Source organism: Bos javanicus, chromosome 6 (genome assembly GCF_032452875.1).
Source record: "Bos javanicus breed banteng chromosome 6, ARS-OSU_banteng_1.0, whole genome shotgun sequence".
Classification (NCBI taxonomy): Eukaryota; Metazoa; Chordata; class Mammalia; order Artiodactyla; family Bovidae; genus Bos; species Bos javanicus.
The window spans coordinates 113,684,216-113,706,618 of record NC_083873.1 but is presented as its reverse complement, the minus strand read 5'-3'; the positions used below and the strand labels follow the sequence as shown (position 1 = coordinate 113,706,618).

The following is a 22,403-nucleotide window of genomic DNA, read 5'->3' as shown; positions in this document are numbered from 1 at the left end:
ACACAGATATACACATACACACAGAGGAACATACACAGAAAAGACACACACACAGGTATACACACAGAGGAACACACACACAGACACACTCAGGAGGGCGTGCTCTGTGTGCTGCCCCGTGTGCAGTGAGCAGCAGGGCCATCGAGACAGGCGTGAGAGAAGCCCGAGGCTTCCCTGTGGCCAGAAGGGACGGGGAGGGTGGTGCAATATGACAGAGCAGAGACAGGCAGAGGCCCAGGAGCCCACAGAGCCGCTTACACCAGAGGCCCGGGCAGGGGGTGGAGAAGCCCGCCAGGAGTGCCCGGCTCTCCCTGGGGTCCCGGCCCAGTAGGGCTCCAACTGGCTTTTCTGGCACCTCCGGACACTGGCTCTGTTCCTGCTGATGGGAGAATCTTCGGCTGTGAAAACTCCCCTTGGAGAACGTGCTCTCCAGCGTTCCACCTGAGGGAAAAGCAGTCAAATCCGCGAAGCCGCTTTAACTTGAGTCCCGGCAGGAACAGGGGCTTCCCAGGTGGCGCTGGTGCTAAAGAACATGCCTGCCAACGCAGGAGATGTAAACACACAAGCGGCATCCCTGGGTCGGGAAGATGCCCTGGAGGAGGAAATGGCAGCCCACTCCAGTATCCCTGCCTGGACAATCCCACGGGCAGAGGAGCCTGGGGGGGCTACAGTCCATGGGGTCATAAGGAGTTGGACACGACTGAGCAACTTAGCGTGCATGCCCTCATGGACAGGGAAACGGTGTGGTTGTGAAAGGACTTTAGAAGGCCTTCACTCATCCATCCACTCACCTACAGGGGCTTGCGCTGAGCGCCAGGGGCAGTCGTGGGCTGTTGAGATCCACAGCAGATACGACAGACCCATTCTGCCCTCCCAAACTTAAGTGCTGGTCAGGAGAGGCCCACAAAAGGCGAGACGAACAAGCAAGACAGATGCGCAGCAGGGTGGACCGGCGAGGGGGAGCGAAGTCTGGACGGAGCACGCTGGCCGTCTGGGACCAGATTTGGGCTCAAACGCTGGTTCCACCATGCACTGGCTGTGGACCTCTCTCAGTTTATCGGCCAGTGGGGTGGGGAGAACAGGCAGAGCCTAGAATTCAGCAGTGTTGAATGAGTGGATGGAGAACCCAACCTCACAAGCTGGTAAGAGCACAGCACTGGCTCACAGGAGGTCTGATCAGATTCCTGAGATGTTGAGGAGAGGGGTCTCCCATACCCAGAGCAGGTGGAGGGTCACAGAAGATCCCAGATAGAGCTGTTGCTGATATCCTCTGCAGGACTAGAATGTTAAGCTGGGAAGGGATTATGAGAATGAAGACCTCATTTCCCAGACTCCCTTGCAGCTAGGTGTGACCATGTGACTCAGGCCAACAGGGTGTGAGCTGATATGGCACCTGGCACCTCCTCAGAAGACTCTTGCAGTGTGGTCTTTCCCTTCCCTCACCTCTGCCAGCCTGCTTTTTGGGATGTTGCTGTGAGAACCATGGTGAGGACAAGGGTCACGCCCGGGGGAAGGCAGAGCTGTGAGCAGGAAGGAGCAGGGGACCCTGAAGACCTGGGGCCACAGAGCCACCTGGACTTTGGCAGATGGGGAATTAAACTTCTCTGGTTTAAGTTACTGTTGCTTTGGTTCCTAGTCCAGGAGGGTGTAAGGATGAGGGCAAGGGCAGGTGTGCCCACTGCTTCCATGGACCCCACATCCATGTCCATGTTTTCTGACAACCAGGCCACCAGTGGTGGGGAAGGAGGTTCCGAGGCACTCTGGGTTCAGCCATAGCTCCAGAGAGCCCCTCTGCCCTTGTGCCCTGCTTGTGGGAAGCCCAGGCTTTTCATGATTGTGTTTGGCCTCACGAAACAGGTAAGAGGTACACTTCACCTCTGCTCATCACAGGGTCACGGCTGTCACCTCAAGAGGCCTCCAGCTCCGGCTTTGGATTTCTGATCAATCCAAGGTCAGGGTCAAGAGTTCAAGGGGAGACAAAGAGGGCAGGTGCCCAAGGTCTCAACAGCGACAAGAGAAAAAGGAACAAAGGTCCACAGAGTCAAAGCTATGGTTTTCCCAGTAGTCATGTGTGGATATGAGAGTTTGGGCCATAAAGAGGACTGAGCACTGAAGAATTGATGCTTTTGAACTGTGGTGTTGGAGAAGACTCTTGAGAGTCCCTTGGACTGCAAGGTGATCAAACTAGTCCATCCTAAAGGAAATCAGTTCTGTATATTCATTGGAAGGACTGATGCTGAAGCTGAAGCTCCAATACTTTGGCCACCTGATGTGAAGAACTGACTCACTGGAAAAGACCCTGATGCCTAGAAAGATTGAAGGCAGGAGGAGAAGGGATGACAGAGAATGAGATGGTTGGATGGCATCACCGACTCAATGGACATGAGCTTGAGCAAACTCCAGTAGATAGTGAAGGACAGAGGACCCTGGCATGTGCAGTCCATGGCGTCCCAGAGCCGGACACAACTTAGCGACTCAAGAACAACATTCTACCATTTACATTTTCTAACATTTCTATAATGAGCATCCACTATTTTCATAATGAGAAGCTCTCCCTCCTGCCAACCCTCATGCTTCACACAGCTCTCATTTTTCTTCTAACAGCTGATTCTGTTGATGCACAGGAGTATTCCAATCGCAGAGCACTGGTGATGAACAACTTAATCAGCCTCAGATTCAAATCCTCTCTCATGTCCACGGGCTTTGTAAGACACTCCTCTTGGGGTTCAGGAGTTTGCCACCACCCCCTCCTTCCCTGTCCTTCAGGTGTCTCTGCAGGAGGAGCCGACAGAGCCCTCCCCGCACCCAAGCCACACATGGAAGCCACTGGTTCCAGATGCTCTTGACTGTCAGTTCACGTGTTTGTTAGTTCCTCATGCAACTGATTTGGCTCTTTCTGCAGAAGGTTATTTCAGTCTGAACGTCTGTGGCCCCTTCTGGTGGCATTTTTCTCACCAAGAATATACACTTCAGTTTGGAGCCCGTGTGCTCCAGAGGAATGGCAGTGCCATTTGCTGCTGGTTGTCAGGTCCCTCTTCCAGGAAAATATCTTAACCAGGAAGCCCCTGTCTCCTCCAGCTGGAGGGTTTTTTGTCTTTTTTTTTGGTGGGGAGGGGTGGCTCTCCTGTAGCACTGAAACAAGTGAACAAACAGAAGTGGGCCAAGAATGAGACACTATGATGGGAATCGGAACAAGGTGTATGGTTAATCCATTCTGCGTACCGGGAGCCCAAATACAGATAAAGTGGAGAGGGTGGCCGTAATGCCCACCTCCTAGGATAGAGATGTGGCTTAGTGAGCAGGTGGGGTTTCCATTGTGCCACATCTCACAAGGCCGGGCTCTGATGTGGGGGCCTGCTCAGAAGGTCCATGGAGTCCAGCTCCTTGAGACAGCAGATCTGAGGCCCTCATGTCCTTGCTCGTGGCCAGATGGGGGCTGATCTCTGCTCTGAGGCCACCTTCTCACTAGACCCCATCTTCACACCAGCTGCAGAGATCTGAGTCCTTCTCATGCCGTGAAGCATTCTGACTTTGCCTGCAGGAGGAAACTTTTTGCTTTTAAACGGCTCACCAAAACTGAGCCCACCAGATACTCTCTACAAAAGGTCACTGGCTTAGGACTGCAACTACATCTGCAAAGTCCCTTCACAGCAGCACCTGGATTAGTGTTTGACTGGAAAACCAGGGGTGGGTAGCTTGAGTCCATTTTTAGAATTCTGTCTGTCACACCCATACCATATATATATTTTTAATTTGCGTATTTCAGAGTTGGATAAAAGATGCAAATCCATGCCCCTGCTGAGGGATAGTAATAATAAAGAGGATGATGCAGCTTGTGGCAGGAGCCAACACTCTGATGACGGTTCTGGCTTCAACTGTGATGGTTATGTGGGCTGCGATTGGTTGGGAAAAACAGGCAAAAGCTCTGCCTTTTTCCAAGTGTGTGATGAACCTGGACCATCTCCTGTCTCCCCACCACAGCAGGGTGGGCTGGTCCAAGAGGAGACACCTGTGCGAAGCCTGGCACTTGCAGGCACTCAGCGGTCACAAGCATCACACCCATGGCCCACATGCTGTTGTGTCTTCTGCACGACCTTCTCCTGAGGACATTTTCTTTTACATGTGACCCCATCCTTGCTGGGCTTCCCTGATGGCTCAGTTGGTAAAGAATCCACCCGCAATGCAGGAGACCCGGGTTTGATCCCTGGGTTGGGAAGATCCCCTGGTGAAGGGAAAGGCTACCCACTCCAGTATTCTGGCCTGGAGAATTCCAAGGACTGTATAGTCCATAGGGTCACAAAGAGTCAGACACGACTGAGCAACTTTCACTTTTTTCCACCTTTGTCGGGGGCACCGTAGGCTGTTCAGCTTGCTCTTCCTGCACCCCCTGCCCGGGCCACCCACTCCCTTTGCTGGAATTGCGTTCCAAGGCCTGACGCAGGAGTCTCCCCATGTGGGCAGCTTCACGTCCAAGGGCTGATGACTTGCTCTGGGGTGTCACCTCACCAGGCTGTCAAGGATACAGTTCCCAATGTGGCCACGAAGTGGCAGCACAGACAGGCCTCTGCTCAGGAAAATCGACTGTTTTGGATGTAGATCCAGGGCATGGCCTCTCGGCTGTCCTGGACCCGCGTTCAGTGACAGCAGAAACATCACGACTGCCACAGCCATCCAATGTCTGTTTCAAGACACGGAAGCCATCACTGTACTGTGAGCTTTACAGCAGGGTTCCCATCTGATTCCCTTGAGTCCTGAGATAGGAAATGAGTATTTGCACCCCTTTTAATCCTCAAAATAAATGATATAGTCCGAGTTTTACAGGTGAGCAGATCAATGCTGAGAGCAATTAAATGATGCTGCCCGAGGTCACAGCCAATGAGAAACATGTTTTAAATTTTATTAGCGTACAGCTTTTTGTTTTCTATTGGAGTGTAATTGCTTCATAATGCTGTTTCTGCTGTACAACAAAGTGAACCAGCAGAGTGTACTGATTTACGCCGTTAGTTTCAGGTAAACAGCAAAGTGATTCAGTTAAATATACACATATATTCATTCTTTTTCAGGCTGCTTTCCCATATAGGTGATAACAGAATATTGAGTAGAGATCCCTGTGCTATACTGTACGTCCTTGCTGGTTATCTATTTTACATACAGCAGTGTATGTTAGTTCCAAGCTCCTAATTTATCCCTTCCCCATGACGTGTTTTTAATTTTACTATAGAAAACTTCACACAGAGAAGAAAATGGTCATAACTCCCACACTATTTATCATCCAGCTACCATTAGCAACATTTTGCCTGTTTCTTCCATCCTTTTTTTTTTTTTAGCCTGCATAATCATAAAGCAAATTCCAAATCCTGTGGCAATTAAAATACTTCCGTTGACATCTGCCAACAATTATGGTATTTTTATACACACACTAGGTCACCTCTCCCTAACAAAAATATCAATAACTCCTGTCATCTAACAGTTTATATTTGACTCTCCCCTTTCTCTCTCAAATGTCTTTTTTCACAGTTGGTTTGTTCGATCATGATTCAAATAAAGGTCCACACATTCCATCTTTTATGCGCTCTAATTCTCAGTCTTACTTCTTTTCCTCTAGACCCCTAACTAATAAACTGGGTCATTTGCCCAACAGAACGTCTTACGTTCTGCATTTGACTTTTTGCCTCCTGAGAGTGGCCCAGGGCCTAATATTCAACGTGATGAATGCTCTCAATGGAAGCAAAGCAGAACAGAGGTTTGGTCCTCACAGATGGGACACGCAGGCAGCGCTCCGTTGGGGACACCACGGGTTCTGCGATTCGGGCAGAGGGGACAGTAGATGCGGGACGCAGGTACAAGCAGCACCTGGGCTCCTTCGTGGCACGAGACACAGCAGCAGTGGCATTTGTTAAGAGCAACGAAAACATTTGGATTTTATGAGCTTTGGTTGTGTCCCCAGAAGTCGTCTTCGATGCTGTTCTTGGTATGCTTTGTAAGTCTTACTCTGAGAAAATTGGGCTTCCCTTGTTGCTCAGTCGGTAAAGAATCTGCCTGCCGTGCAGGAGACCCCGGTTTGATCCCTGGGTAGGGAAGATCCCCTGGAGAAGGAGATGGCAACCCACTCCAGTATCGTTGTCTGGAGAATCTCATGGACACAGGAGCCTGGTGGGCTGCAGTCCATGGAGTCGAAAAGAGCCGGGCACGACTGAGCGACTAACACACTGAGAAAAATGAAGGTGCAAGAAGAGCGCAAACAAAACACACCTCCCAAGTCTCCTCACCCAGCCCCGACGCCTCCGCGCTCGACCACAGAGGCTTCCCGGGTTTTGCGTTAATAAAACCCACAGTACCGACGGAGGCCTCCTCCGGCCACCAGTCCGCCCTCCTGCGCCGCGAAGTCGCCGGCAGGACCGGCGGTGACCGTCTAACGCTGTTTTAACCGACTTTCCCGGAGCCCTGCGGTCGCCCGTCCACGAGCTTTCGTCCTTGACCTATTTGCCTTTAGCCTACACTGAGCACCCAAAGTCTGGCTCGGTCCCAGGAGCTCGGGCTGTGAGGGAGAAAAGGACAAAAGCCCTGGCGTCTCGCCACCTCCCAGAACAAAGAGCGCCCTGAAGCTTCAGGTGGATGTACAGAAAGGGCGGGCCTCACTGGAAACCGCGCTCCAGAGTCTCCGCGCCCCCTCAGTCCGCACTTCCGGCGCCCTCCCCCATGCTCTCTCTCTATTGGTTGTTCCCTTGACCACGCCTTCCCCCCCCCCCCCGGAGGAGTCTGTTTCCTTCACCTTTCACCTCAGCTTCACTTTCGGGGGCCTCTCAAGGCCTCAAACCCCGCCCACCGTCCAGACCGGCAATTATTGGTGAATATGCCCTGTCCATCAGAGGAAGAACGGTGGTGGATTGGCTGAGGGGAAGCAATTGGGCGGGAGAAGCAAGAATAGAGTCGCGCATGCCCGATGCGCGCGCGCAGTGCCGGCAGCAGTCATGGCGGCTCGGTGCGTGCGTCTGGCCCGGGGCAGCCTCCCGGCTTTCGCGTTGTCTCTCAGGTAAGGGGCGCCGATGGCCAGGCTTAGGAGGGGCGCGCTGTCCCCGCTGGCTCGGACGCGAGCCCTGCCCGGCTCCAGCCCGGGCGTCGTGGGGGGGCTTCCACACGCGCGGCGCGGGCTCCGCTGGGGTCTCCTGTGGGGCCTGCCCGGCCGCCGCTCTGTCCCTGCTGCCCGCGGGGCGGACGGGACGGCGCCCCGCGCGAGGCGGCGGTGGCGAGCGGGCTCCTTCCGCCCGGCCCGAGCTTCCACCACCTCCGCGTGGTGCGGAGTCCGAGCACAGAACGGCCGCAGCCCCTACCTAACGCACCGTGGGGAGAGCCGCTGACTTAGAGCAGTGACGCCGCGGCGGCGGTCACGAGGCCCTGCCCTCTCCTTGGCTTTTTCTTTGCCTTTTTTTTTTTTTTAAACCTGCGGTTTCTGCCGTTTCAAAGTCCGGCCTCCTAACTTAGTTTAGCCCGTGCTTAGCGGACTGATGCTGAAGCTGAAACTCCCAGTAATTTGGCCACCTGATGCGAAGAACTGACTCATTGGAAAAGACGCTGGTAAAGATTGAAGGCGGGAAGAGAAGGGGAAGACATGATGAGATGGTTAGATGGCATCACCGACTCAGTGGACATGAGTTTGAGTAAACTCCGGGAGTTGGAGATGGACAGGGAGGCCTGGCTTGCTGCAGCCCATGGGGTCGCAAAGAGTCGGACATGACTGAGCGACTGAACTGAAGTAGCACCTTCCACATTGAGGGGAGCTTCGGGGAACCAGGTTATCTGTTAGGAGAAGCTGCTCTGGGCCGAACATGGGGTAGAAGCTGCGCGGAGCAGGACCCGGACTTTGCCCTCAAGGAGCTTTATTTAGTGATGGTGAGACGATAAACCTGGACGAGGACAGGGCGAGGGGATGAAGCTGCTGTTCTAGCCTCATCCATTGTATAGACAGTGTGGGAACAAACCCACCTGGGGAGTCGAGTGAGGAGAAGCTGTTGGCTCCATTTGCGATTTTTGTAACTGGCATTGATTGCCTGGACTTGGGTGCGTGCTCAGTCGTGGCCGACTCTTTGCAGTCATTTAGATTGTAGCCAGCCAAGCTCCTCTGTCCTTGGGGATTTTCCAGACAGAAATATTGGAGTGGGTTGCTAGGCCCTCCTCCAGGGGATCTGCCTGACCCAGGGATTGAACCCGCTTCTCTTATGTCTCCTGCATTGGCAGCTGGGTTATTTACCACTGGAGCCACCTGGGAAATCCAGTTGATTGCCAGGCCTGCGTGCATTTCTGCCTCTAGGAATAGGTTTTGTGTAAGGAGGCTCAAGTAGGGGAGAGAGCAAATTGAATTGTGTGCGGCGCTCTGGGAGTAACTGAGTTCTGGGAGCCAGTTCTGGAGCAAACCCAGACTGGCTGCTGCAGGAGGGCCTCTGCTGAGTGGAGCCCACGTGAAAGGCTGTGAGTGTTACACCCAGATGCCAGGACAGCTGGAAACGAGGGCAGGTCATGGCAGCACACTCCATCTTTAGATGGTTCGTTTTTCAGTTGCAAAAGTAAAAACAGCAGCATAACGGCCACTGGTCTTCACCCCCACGTGATTGTTCAGCTGCTCAGTCGTGTCCTGCTCTTCACGACCCCATGCACTGGAGCCTGCCAGGCTTCCTTGCCATCACTCTCTCCCAGAGTTTGCTCAAACTCACGTCCATTGAGTCTGTGATGCCATCCAACCGTCTTTTCCTCTGTCGTCCCCTTCTCCTCCTGCCCTCCATCTTTCCCAATATCAGGATCTTTTCCAGTGAGTCAGCTCTTCACATAAGGTGGCCAAAGTATTGGTAACAGACTAGTGTATCCTTTTATTCTCCTCAAAATAGGATTTCTGGTTTGTGTTTATAAAACTGGGGTCATGTTTTGTGTATTTCTCTACGTTGCATTTCTTCCTGCACAGTACCCCCATGGTGTAGCCAAAAGATGGCAGTTTAACACTGCCATCTATTTGGTGGCTGCTCAGTATTCCAGACCGTGGAAGCAACAGTTTATCCCCCCCGTGTCCTTCTGAGCAGTGTTCTGTTTCAAGCTTTTCATCCTGGAAAACATCTGTACGTGCTGTCTTAAACACCCTTGTACGCATGTTCTGTGTGCCCTTAGCTTTTCTGTTCACTGAGGCAGCTTGCTTTAATCTGGGGAGGAAATTGAATGTAGTTTATTTTCAGATTGGGCTGTGGCATACTTCAGAGCCCCACTGGACCTGGTGAACAGATCCGTATTATTCATTAATGGCGCTGTGGCCTTGGGCTTATTACTTAACCTTTTCCACATGGGGATCAGATTGGGTAATACCCCAAGTCACTCCCAGCGCTAGTTTTTAGAGCTTTTTGTGTTTTCCCCTGTACGTAACCACCCCTATGCTTTCCTGCCTCCATGCCTTTGTTCATGCCCTTCCTGAAGTGAGTCTGTCTTGTCTATTCCTGGCTCTGTATGTGAACTCTTGCCTGTTCTTCAGAGTCCCTCTGCCCAAATCCTTTCCCAGACTTCCATTTCTCCAAAGCTAGAAATACTCTACTCTGGGCCTCCCAAAGCACTTGGTTCCTCTTTTATCACTTTCAAACCCAAGTTACAGTTCTGTGTATATAGATACCTTTTTGCATGACTTTGGCCACCTGATGCGAAGAGCTGACTCATTTGAAAAGACCCTGATGCAGGGAAAGATTGAGGGCAGGAGGAGAAGGGGGCAACAGAGAATGAGATGGTTGGATGGCATCACCGACTCAGTGGACATGGGTTTGGGTGGACTGCGGGAGTTGGTGATGGACGGGGAGGTCTGGCATGCTGCGGTTCATGGGGTCGCAAGGAGTCGGACATGACTGAGCGACTGGACTGAACTGAAGTAGCCTGTGGGCAAGATGTCTGCCCACGAGGCTTTGTAAGGGACAGCAGCGCTGGACCTCACCTCCAGTAGTAGCTCTTCTTCAGCTTGTGGTGGGGTCTGGATGATCAGGAGTTCCTGAGGGTGAGGAGAAGGGGAGATAAGTGCTGTAGCCTTGGCGCACTGACGTTTTAGTTTAGGCGTGTATTGCAGAAGACTCTACATAAACAAATAGCTTCCATACATCATATGCAATTTGCGTTTATTGTATCTAAGACAAATCCTTTCTCTCCCATGTAGCAAGTAGTTTTAAATTACCTTTGATTTCCATCGTCCATTTGGACGATTTAAAGTCATCCGTCTGACTTTAACAAGCAGAAGAATCATGATCTTAATTTCTGTCGTGTGGACTTGCCTTCAGGTCTTCTCCTCGGCTGCTGTGCACAGCTGCAAAACAGAAGAACAACGGCCAGAACCTGGAAGAGGACGCGGGTCAGAATGAACAGAAGACAGATCTTCCTTCCACGGAGAAGACACTCATGGAAGAGAAGGTCAAGCTGGAAGAGCAGCTGAAGGAGACCATGGTAGGGCTGTGGGCTCTTGTGAGGAGTGTGGTCTGTGGAACTCCAGGTCTGTCTCCTGGGGATGTCAAGATGGCCTCCCTGACAACAGAGGCGGAAGCCAGACGAATTCTGTCCCTGTTGGGTTCTAGCAAGTTACTGCTGAAGGAGGGATAGAACTCAAATCCACTGTGACTCTGGTTGTCATGAGAATTATCTTCATGTGCTACATAGATTATATTGAGTTAAGACTGAAAATGGCCTTTACAAGTGAGGAATATTCAGTAGGACCTTTGAGCTTGGGTCTTTGGGAGGACAAAGGTGGGAGCCAGAGGTAAAGTCATCTGGTGCTCTCCTAGGAATGTTGGAGTTTTTTGAACTAATTAGTAATACAGATTATGACCTCATGTGGAAAAGTGTTGTTGTTCAGTCACTCAGTCGTGTCTGACTCTTTGCGACCGCAGGGACTGCAGCACTCCAGGCCTCCCTGTCCCTCGCCATCTCCTGGAGTCTGCCCAAATTCATATCCCCCAAGTCGGTGATGCCATCCGGCCATCTCATCCTCTGTCTTCACCATCTTCTCCTGCCTTCAGTCTGTCCCAGCATCAGGGTCTTTTCCAATGAGTCAGTTCTCCGCAACAGGTGGCCAAAGTATTGGAGCTTCAGCATCAGTCCTTCCAATGAATATTCAGGACTGATTTCCTTTAGGATGGACTGGTTGGATCTCCTTGCTGTCAAAGGGACTCCCGAGAGTCTTCTCCAGTGCTGCAGTAAAGTAGTATGGCACTCAACTGTTTTTATTGTTCAGCTCTCACATCCAAATGTGATTACTGAAAAAACCATAGCTTTGACTGGATGGACCTTTGTTAGCAAAGTAATGTCTCTACTTTTTAATAAGCTGTTGAGGTTTGTCACAGCTTTATTTCCAGGGGGCAAGCGTCTTTTAGCTTCATGGCTGCGGTCACCACCTGCAGTGATTTGGGAGCCCAAGAAAATAGTGTGTCACTGTTTCCGTCGTATCCCCGTCTATTTGCCATGAAGCACTGTGCTAGGGCTTTGCTAACCCCTTTGTTTATACGAATCCTCACAACAGCCCTGTGAGTCAGCCGTTAATACCCCTGTTTACAGATGAGGAAACTGAGGCCCAGGACTGTTTGGTACACTTCCCAAGGTCACCTTGCTACCCAGTGGCAGGGCCACGGTCTGAGCCTCTGAGACCTTGCTCTTAACCATGGCACTGGAACCCCCAGAAAGCGCAAGGCAGTAACCTAGTGCCCATGAAAAATAGAAATGCCAGGAGATGGATACGATTATAGAAGAGTTGGTGCAAAATGAGGAAAATACAAGAATTCAAATGATTGTTACACAGTAAGTGTTCCAACTGAACCGTATCTGGGCAATATTAAAAATACCAAAGGTTCATTCCTGAGGTTTTTCCTCTTCTGTGGGGTAGAGGCCAAAGCTGTCTCCTAAGGGTGGTTGTTCTCCTGACCCTCTCTTTGGGGTGTGAGAAGCAAGCCAGGTCAGCCCTTACCCTGGGTTCTAGGGTTCCCTTGAGCTGGAGATTCTCCAGAGGAATGACGGGTCCTTCCTTGCGAGGAACCATCAGAACCAGGGGAAACGAGCAGCTTTTCTTGTCCTTGGCTCAGCTGTACACAGAGTGAGAATGGCCTTGGGGGCTTATGAATATGTGACGCCTGGCCATCTTATTCCCCACATAGTGGGAATAGTGGCACTGGTTAATTGACTTCTGTTTATATTCCGCATCCAGTCTCCAAAGTACTGATAGCTGTTGTTTGTATTTTGACTTGCAGTTTATTATATCACATTTGTTTTCTGATGAATTTGTTCCAGATTTATTTCATGTGAATTTTTCTTCCTTTTTTTTTTTAAAGGAAAAATATAAGCGAGCTCTAGCAGATACTGAGAACTTGCGGCAGAGGAGCCAAAAATTGGTGGAGGAGGCAAAACTATATGGTAACTTTAAACACTACATGATATTGATCCTGGGAAACATGGACAAGGAAGTGGGGGTGTGTGTGGTCCTAGACAGCATGATGGATCAGGTGGGGAGGTGGGCGGCTGCTGGCTGCACTCTCCAGTGGTTGGGATGAGTCAGCTGTTGCCTAGAAGGAGCAGAGCTGGCTTGTGATGCACGCTCGTAGTGGTGAGCGTGGTTCCTTCATAGGAGAGTATCCTTCTCTCTTCCGCACGAGGACCTCAGTGTGAGGCTGCAGGTGCCAGCAGAGGTACCCTGTGAGGCTCGGGTCCTCAGCGGGAGCAGCCCTGACGCTGGCCTCACTTAAGACCTCGTCAGTCGCGGTCTGTGTCGACACCGTTGGATCCTTCTGTCATCATGCTTCCCGCCTTACAGTTGAGGTCAGTGAGGCTGAAATGATTTGCACTAAAATGGCCCTGGCGCCAAGGCCCGTCTCCCAGCCCCACCTACGTTGTGTTGGTCACCCAGAAGACCGCTGAGCACTTAGGGGACAGAGCTTTCAGTCCCCCTGTTCTGGATGCAGAACTGTAGGAGGTGAAACCCTCTGCCCAGGGACAGACCCAAGTTCAGCACAGAGAACAAACCTCTCTTTTTTTAATTTTATTGAAGTATATAGTTGGTTTATAATGTGTTAATTTCTGCTGTACAGCAAGGTGACTCAGTTACACATCTTTTTACATTCTTTTCCATTATTGTCTTATCATAGGATAATTAACTATAGTTCCATATGCTCCACAGTGGTAACCTGTTGTTCATTCTGTATATAATAGTTTGCTCTTGCTCATCTTCTGTAGAAGATGTCACGGGTAATTTGATAGTGTGCGTGCTCAGTCACTCAGTCGTGTCCAACTCTGTGACCCCATGGACTGCAGCTCACCAGGCCCCTCTGTCCATGGGCATCCTGGCAAGAATACTGGAGTGGGTTGCCATTTCCTCCTCCAGAGAATCTTGCCAACCCATGGATTGACCCAAGATTCCTGTGTCTCCTGCATTGGCTGGCAGGTTCTTTACCACCAAGCCACCTGGGAAACCCTGGTAATTTGATCGTGATCACATTAAATCTGTAGATTGCTTTGGGTAGTGTGGCCATTTTAACAATGTTAATTCTTCCATGGAGAGCATGGAATATCTTTCCATTTCTTTGAATCATTTTCGGTTTCCTTCACTAATGGTTTATGGTTCTCAGCATGTAAGTCTTTCACCTCCTTTCAGGTTTGTTCCTAAGTTTTTTTAAATTATTTGATGTGATTTTAAAGGATATTGCTCTTTACATTCTCTTTCTGATATTTCATTGTTAGTGTAAAAAAATTCAGCCAGTTTCTGTATATTAATCTTGTATCCTGCTACCTTGCTGAATTCGTTTATTCTAGTAGTTTTTGTGTGGAGTCTCAGGGCTTTCAATAAGTATTTTATCGTGTCATCAGTGTATACTGACAGTTTTACATCGAGGCTTAGACTCCCGGTACTGTATTGAAAAAGTGATGAGTGGGCATCCTTATGTCGTAAGTTTTTATTGTGAGTGGGTGTTGGATCAGATGCTTTTTCTTCATCTGTTGAGATGATCATGTGGTTTTTGTCTTTTCTCTTGTTGACATGGTGTATCTCATTGACTGATTTGCATATGCTGAACTATTGTTATGACCCTGAGATGAGTCCATCTTGGTCGTGGTGTATGATCTTTTTTATCTGTTGTTAATTTCCATTTGCTAATATTTTGTTGAGAATTTTTGCATCTGTATTCATCAAAGATATTGGCCTGTAATTTTTTTTTTTTTTTAAGTAGGGTCTGTCTTTGGTTTTGGTATCAGGGTAATGGTGGCTTCATAGAATGTCTTTGGGAGTATTCCTTCCTCTTCATTCTTTTGAAAGAGTTTCAGAAGAATTGGTAGGAGTTCTTTCTATGTTTGATAGAATTCACCTGTGAAGCCATCTGGTCCTGGACTTTTGTTTGTAGGGAATTTCTTTTAATTACAGATTCTGTTTCACATCTAGTTATCAGTTTGTTCAGATTACGTATATCTTGATTCAGTTTTGGTGGGCTGTGTCTTTGTAGGAACTTGTTTTTGTCTTCTAGATTGTCAGGTTTGTTGGAATATAATTAATTGTTCATAATATTCTCTTAATGGTTTGTATTTCTGTGGCATCAGTTGTGATTTCTCTTTCATTTCTTATTTTCTTTATTTGGATCCTCTCCCTTTTCTTGGTGAGCCAGTTTTTTTGGGGTTTTTTTTGTTTGTTTGTTTGTTTTAATCTCTAGTTTCTCTCTGATCTTTATCTCCTCGCTTCTGTTGACTTCAGGTTTTGTTTGTTCTTATTTTTCTGATTCTTTCAGGTGGTAGGTTAGGTTGTTCTGCGATTTCTCTTCTCTCTTAGAGAAGCCCTGTATCACTGGACTTGCCTCGAAAACCGCTTTGCACGTCGTGCAGACTTTGTGTGGCGTGTGGCCACTGTCATTTGGCCCTAGGCAGTTTTTAACTTCTGCTTCTATGTCACTGTGGACCCATTGGCATTTTAGGAGCGTGTTGTTTAATTCCATACAGTTGGGCTTTTGTTTTGTTTTCATTTCTTTTTCTGTAGTTGATACCTAGGTTCACGCAGCTCTGGTCAGAAAGATGCTGGAAATAGTTTCTGTTCTGTTAAAGCTGTCGAGGCTTGTTTTGTTTCCCAGTGTGTGGTCAGTCCTAGAAAAGGCTCTGTGTGCACTTAAACGTGTATTCTGTATGTTTGGATGGAACGTCTTGAGCGTATCAGTTAAGTCTGGCTGCTCTGTTGTATCATTTTGGATCTCTGTTGTTATTGACTTCCTGTCTAGCTCTGTCTATCGATGCGAGGCGGGCAGGAGAGTCTCCCGCTGTTGTATCCCATGAAGTTTCTCACTTTATGTCTGTAGCATTTGTTTTATGCACTTTGGGTGCTCTTGTGTGGGTGCATATATGTTGAGGAATATAATATCTTCTTGGATTGATTTTTAATATTATATAGTGTTTTTCTTTCTGTGTTTATAGCTTCTGTTTTAATGTCTGTTTTGTCTGATGAATATCGTGACCCCCCCCCCCACTTTCTTATTTACCTTTGCATGAAATAGTCCCCTCAACTTTCAACCTGTGTGTGTCCTTTGGTTAAAGTAGGTCTCTGGTAGACTGCGTATTGTAGTTTGATGTATTTTTGTTTTTTTGTATTGTGCTTGTTGTCTTTTTGTATTTTGTAAATCTAGTGTGCGTTGTTGATTTGTGGTTACCATGTTTTTCAAGTATATTCAGTGCAGTTCAGTCGCTCAGTCGTGTTCGACGTTTTGCGACCCCATGAACCACAGCACACCAGGCCTCCCTGTCCATCACCAACTCCCGGAGTCCACCCAAACCCATGACCATCGAGTCGCTGATGCCATCCAGCCATCTCATCCTCTGTCATCCCCTTCTACTCCTGCCCTCAATCTTTCCCAGCATCAGGATCTTTTCAAATGAGTCAGCTCTTCACATCAGGTGGCCAAAGTATTGGAGTTTCAGCTTCAACATCAGTCCTTCCAATGAACACCCAGGACTGCTCTCCTTTAGGATGGACTGGTTTGATCTCCTTGCAGTCCAAGGGACTCTCGAGAGTCTTCTCCAACACCACAGTTCAAAAGCATCAATTCTTCGGCGCTCAGCTTTTTTATAGTATGTTAATCTCTTTCTAGATCTGCTTGCTTTAGACTGGTGGTCATATAGGCTCAAACATATTCTAGGGGGGAAAAAGTCAATGTTTTCTTACTCCTTCCCCACACTTTATGATTTTGATGTTGTCTTTAAATGTTTCGTGTTGACCCTTCAGGTGTTCATTGCAGCATCATTGATTTCACAGACTTTTTTTTTTTTTTTTTTTTAATCTTTGTACTGGCTTTAAGTGATTCACTTTACAGTTGGGTTTTCTCTTGCCTATAGCTTCTTCTTTTCTACTTAGGGAAGACTTTTTTTAATGTTTCTTTTAGGATAGGTTTAGTATTGCTGTGTTAAAAGTACAAAAAGTTTCTGCTGGTCTAAGAAGTTCTTTGTCTCCTTGTAAATGATGACCTTGCTGGTAGGGTTTCCAGGTTGCAGACTTCTCCCTCGCACGCCTTTACTATGCCCTCCCCTTCCTTCTGGCACGCAGTGTCTCTGTGGGGATGCCGGCTGACAGCCGCACGGGATCCCCCATAGCTCACTCCCCCTTTTGCTGTCTTTAGAATCCTCTCTCTAACTGTTCCATTTTAAGTGATTTTTTTCCCATGTGGACTATTTTTAAAGTCTTTGCTAAACTTGTTACAGCATTGTTTCTGCTTTGTTTTTTGACTTGAAGACGTGGGGTTTCAGCTCCCTGATCAGAGATTGAGCCCGCGCCTGCCGCATTGTGAGGCCGTTTAAGCTCACTGGACCGCCAGGGAAGGGCCCAGCCGTGAGGCATGCAAATGCATCTGCACCCCCCCTTTCTTTTCTGCTAGAATCCCTGTCGTGTACATTGGCGAATTATCCCATAGGTCTCTTACGTTGCTTTCATGTTTTGTCATTTGGCTTTCTTGTCTGCTGTTCTGATTGGGTGATTTTCATTATTCTGCCTTTCAGATTTCTTATGTTGTTAGGAGAAACAGTTACTTACCGTGGTCTTGGAGGGCTTTTTTTTCCTTGTGTGGGAGCCTCCCTGTGCAGTAGCCCGCGTGGGTCTAACATTTTTGGTGCAAGGCCTGCTTTTATAGTACAGGTGCTGCTGGGTGTCCTGGCCACTGTCCCATGGATGGGGGGCGTGACTGGTTGAGCGGGGCCTCCCCTCTGTGGTTGTCACAGCCCTGCCAGGGGAAGGATCTGCTCCCTCCTGGTCAGAGTGGACATCCCCCAGATCTGTTTCTGAGCTGCACAGTGAGGTAGGCGGGAGTGAGCGCCCCCTCTGGGAGGGGAGCCACTGAGCATCGCCCCACTGCAGCTGTGCCCCAGGGAGCGTGCTGCGTGGTGGCCGCTGTTGTGTGAGCTTCATCGTGTCTGACTGTGTGGCCCTGTGGACTGACTGCAGCCCACCAGGCCCCTCTGTCCATGGGATTCTCCAGGCAGGAATACTAGAATGGGGTGCCATGCCCTCCTCCAGGGGATCTTCTCAACCCGGGGATGGAACCTGCATCTCCTGCGTTGGCAGGCGGGTTCTTCACCTCCGAGCCGCCGGGGAAACCCTCCCATTGCCCGCTCACAGGGTGCGCTGTCGTCACACTGCCCCAGGCCCCACCTCCGAGGGAGTGCAGGCAGGCAGCCCTGGCGCGCCCCGCCGCCGTGTTCCCAGAGCTACCAACGCAGGCCTCCTGGAGCCCAGACCCAGCCTTGCTTTTGTGGGCACGCCCACCAAGCCCACAGATTCAGGTCTTAGTAGGCCGGGACCATCCCAGCCACGGGAGCACCAGTCCCCTCGGATGCCCCACAGATGCTGCTGAGCTTACAGGTTGGGCGACAGTAGTGTGGATTGCAGAGCCGCGTCTGCGTGGGGGTGAGCGGCCTGCGCTGGCGGGCTCCCAGGGCTCCGAGAGGCCGTGTTCAGCAGGAGGCTGCTGGGGCGGGCCCACCTTCCCTCCACGGGCCCTCTGACCATGGAGCCTCACTGCTTCTGCAGACGCGTTTCTCTCTCAGATGCCGTCATCTCCGCTCCTGTTTTTCTTCCTCTTGGGTCATCCCCTGCACTGGCTGCATGCCTGCTGCCCTCCAAATGTCCGTGTTCTTCAGGCCTCCCCTCACCACCCCCACTGACTCGCCCTCCAACAGGGCTGAGTGGTGTCCACACACAGGTGAGCTGCCAGTTCAGACGTTTCTTCCCCATTCTAGTCCTGGCTGTCTTTACCTGGATGTCTCTGAGGTATTTTAAACTGAATTCTCCCCTTTGCTTCCCTTCCTCGTTTGGGTAAATGATACCTTCGCGCACGCAGGTGTTCAGGTCAGGCATCTGAAACTATGCTCTCCCCCCACGCCCACTCCCCTCCCACCCTGGGGGCGGGGACGGCTGGACTCCGCCCACTCCCCCTCCCTCCCTGGGGGCGGGGACGGCTGGACTCCGCCCGCTGCCCTTCCGCCACGTCCTCCGCTGTCCAGGCCAGCTTCAGCTCCCGCGCTTCTGCTCCACACCCTTGGCAGAGTGGCCTCAGCTCCCCTCCACTCAGTCCACCACCCCACCCGGAGTTGTCAGCTTCTCTGGGTTTGTGTCTTCTTGGTGGACGGGCGCCCTGGGCTCCTGGAATGCTTGGCTCAGTCCTGACTCTGAGTCCACACCCCAGGCTAAGTAAGCTATGTCCCTGAGGTTAATCGTCCTCAGCACTCAGGAGGGCTCCGTCCTGGAAGTATAACTGGTAATTGTGTGTCTCACTGTGGCGATCGTGCGCTGCATGTCTCAGACCAACACTCCACGTTGGCAGACGTTTCCCCGGCAGCTCGCACGAGGGGTTCGTCCTTACTAGATGCTCACATTTTTATTGGATGGGTAACTTTTTAATTTCATTTACAGCAACTGGGTGAAAATACTGTGTAAAACAAGGGAAGCTGTAAACAAGCGTTGCCTTTTTCAAAGTGTAGAGCCTTTGAAACTTGAGAAGACGTGAGCGGGTTGTGCTGGAGCCTCGTTGCTGCGCCGCGGGGGAGGGGGACGGGCTGGCCCAGGGGGCGCCTCTCATCAGCCCCAGCTTCCTGCTTTCAGCATCTGAAGGGTTGTCTTGAAACCATAGACGTTTGCATTTATATAAAATTTTTTAAACTGTTACCTCTTCTGTTAGATCAAGGCTTGTGTCCTGGTAACTCTGACCTCGTGGTGCCAAGTAATGGTAACGTGTATCGAGCACTTAGTGCTCTGGGCGCCGTGAGGTGCGTGACTTCCTGTCCTCATAAGCTCGCCGTGTGTCAGCCACTGTTGGCCCTGTGCTATAAGCAAAGCAGCCTCAACCCAGAGGGGTTCCACACAGTCCCAGGGCTGTCTGTGACAGCCGGGGGTGTGGCTCCAGGCCCCGCGCTCGGCGGCTGACGTGGGGTTGATGTGCTCGGGAGTCTGTGTCCTCTTGGTCTCGAGCAGGACTGGGAGTTTTCAGTCTGGCTCTGCAGGTTTTCACCTCCCTGTCTTTACACCTCATTGGCTTCTGTCTAAACCTCAGGCAGTTTGTTGTTTAATCCAGCCCAGTGAGATTCTAGCACAAAGTAGTGATTTGAAACAAGGTGACAGAAGGACTCCGCGGTGGCTCAGTGGTAAGGAGTCCACCTGCCATTGCAGGAGACGCGGGTTCAGTCCCTGGGTCGGGAGGATCCCCTGGATGAAGGGAATGGCAACCCACTCCCGTGTTCTTGTCTGGAGACTCCCACGGACAGAGGAGCCTGGTGGGCTGCAGTCTACGGGGTCACAAGAGTGGGACACGACGGAGCGAGTGAGCACGCACACGTCACATAAGGAGGGCTTGTTCTGAGCTGCCTGTGCAGTCGATGCGGAATGCAGTGATGTTCTCCCTTACCTTACGCAGGCATCCAGGGCTTCTGCAAGGACTTGCTGGAGGTGGCAGACATCCTGGAGAAGGCCACGCAGTGTGTCCCGCAGGAGGAGATTCGGGACGACAACCCGCACCTGAAGAGCCTCTACGAGGGGCTCGTGATGACTGAGGTCCAGATCCAGAAGGTGTTCACGAAGCACGGCCTGCTCCGGCTGAACCCCCTGGGTGCCAAGTTCGACCCGTACGAGCACGAGGCGCTGTTCCACACGCCGGTCGAGGGGAAGGAGCCGGGCACTGTGGCGCTGGTTAACAAAGTGGGCTACAAGCTGCACGGGCGCACCCTGAGGCCCGCCCTGGTGGGGGTGGTGAAGGAGGCTTAGCAGCCCGTGGGTGTCAGCGCTTTGTCGTAATCGCTCGCTGACTCTCCCAGGGCGGGTTCGTCTTTTCTCACCTATGAATACTCTTGACCTTTTCCTAAACCTTGCTGCAAGGCTTTGGTATCCGTCAGCCCCGCAGAAAAGCCAGCCGATTGCACAGCTGCGTTTACGAACTGGAATACGGGAGTCTGTCTGTCCGTTGTTCCACGTGCTTACGGAACAGGCTGACGGGACACTGCTGGACTCTGGGGTATCTCGAGAAACACTGTGTCTGCCCAGACTCTGGCGGCGTCAGAGTGTGAAGTAAATAAAAGGCCTTCAGGAATCCCGTCTGCTGGCTGGCCGTGCCGGCTGCTCTGCGTCCCGTGCGTCTCACGGTGGCCTGTGAGCTCCCGGGACGCTTGGCTTTCACTCAGGCAGTGGAGGGGATTGCTGAGGGAGGTTTATGAGGCCCTTGGTGACAAATGTGATTTGAGTTCCTTTATAATCAGTAACTGCCTGCCTGCCAAGAACAACCACACCTCTCTACTTTGCCCGTTACTGAGGGTGACGGAATCAGTTACCGTTGTCCTGTTTTGTTCGCCTTTGGAAATGTTGAAATCCATACCCAGCTAGTGACCAGTGACCTAAAGGTGATTCCCCTAGTAAGATGGACTTTCCTAGAGAAACCTGAGGACTGCGTGCTTGGTATATTTTAAATGTTACATTTTATTTAAGAGGATTAAAGCCCTGATATTTTCCTACGTTCTGATAGCTGTTCTGTGTGCTTTGATGGCGGAGATCCTCACGTTAAGGACAGCGTGACAAAGCCTTCCGGGTCTCTGCTCAGACCCTGCAGCTGTGTGCCTGACACCCAGACGTGTTGGCTTGTGTTCCGGAAGGGCAAGAGGCTTCCTCCAGGGCTCCCCCTGGCTGGCGGCTGGCAACCGGTGCTGGGGGCAGGCCTGGGTCCGCCCACGACCGTGAGGGGACCACAGACACTCGGGAGCGGCACCAGCAGAGAGACAACCGGCAAATGCTGACTCTGTGACTCTCCTTAGGACCCTCCTTTCCTCACGCTAAGGGAAAAACTGAATGATGGAGCCAGAGAAAAAGTAACCTCCCACAATCTTTGCTTCTGAGGGGTACTTCAGGGACTGAAGATCAGTACAGTTACATCTATTTACTGCATAAAAATGGGGGGCACACAAGTTTGAAAGGTATAGGTGATAATCCCATTATTAAAATTGCAAAAAAATTTACCTTTTCAGTTGCTTTAAATTATTTGGTCAAAAGCATAGCCCAGGGATTTCCCTGGTGGTCCAGTGGTTAAGAATCCACCTCCCAATGAAGGGGACTTGGGTTTGATCCCTAGTTGAGGAACTAAGATCCCACATGCCACAGGGAGAGAACTAAGCCACAACCAGAGAACCTGTGCTCCGAAGGAAACGTCCCGCATGCTGCAGCTACGACTGGAGGCGGCCCAATAAATACATGTTAACAGTATATGATGAAGGTGGTAGAGCTCCCTGAGGAAACCGCGCCAGGGGTCACGCCCGGCTCTACACCAAGGCTGTGGGCACGCGGTTTTGCCTCTGGATGCATCTGCACGCTGGGTGTGCGTAACTGTCACGCTAGTTTCTGTGTGTCCCCTCCCACCCCTTTTCAGCTGGAGCTGCACCCACTAAAAGGTGCTAAACCCAGAGATGGTCTGGCTTCGGTGTGAACTGTTCGCAGTTCCACTCATCCACGGTCACCACCAACAGGAAAGCATTACCTGTGTCCATGCTGACACCACAGTTAGGCCCGTGGGCTGCACCCGGGTCGGGTTCCCGCGTTTTCCCTAACTGTGGCCCGGATCCGTTGCTCCGTGTAGGTGATGGAGCCGGCACTGTCTACTCACCACAGACTTCCGCAGCCTGGCTCCACGGAAGGTCTGGGTGTTTCGTTCCTTTCTGGGAAGGAGCGCTGACCTGAAAGGCTTTTCTGCTTAACAGGAGAGATCTATTTTAACTCAACAGTTTGGAGGGAAAACAGGCGCGACGTCGAAGAGCCACACTGAGACGTGTCACAAGCTGTTCCCCATCCTGATTCTGAGACTGGCTCGCACCATCCACGAGACAAAGCTGTGGCTCCAGGGGCAGGCAGTAAAAAGCAGGCGGTCACA

General features: G+C 50.8%; 1 protein-coding gene across 1 annotated transcript; it reads left to right on the top strand.

Moving 5' to 3' along the window:
* Positions 1 to 6,918: 6,918 nt before the first annotated feature.
* Positions 6,919 to 21,000, top strand: GRPEL1 (GrpE like 1, mitochondrial). Its single transcript, XM_061420928.1, has 4 exons — positions 6,919 to 7,033; positions 10,293 to 10,455; positions 12,327 to 12,408; positions 19,914 to 21,000. The coding sequence occupies exons 1-4, from the start codon at positions 6,972 to 6,974 to the stop codon at positions 20,258 to 20,260; spliced, it is 654 nt and encodes a 217-aa protein (XP_061276912.1). The 5' UTR covers positions 6,919 to 6,971; the 3' UTR covers positions 20,261 to 21,000.
* The last annotated feature ends 1,403 nt before the right edge of the window (positions 21,001 to 22,403 follow it).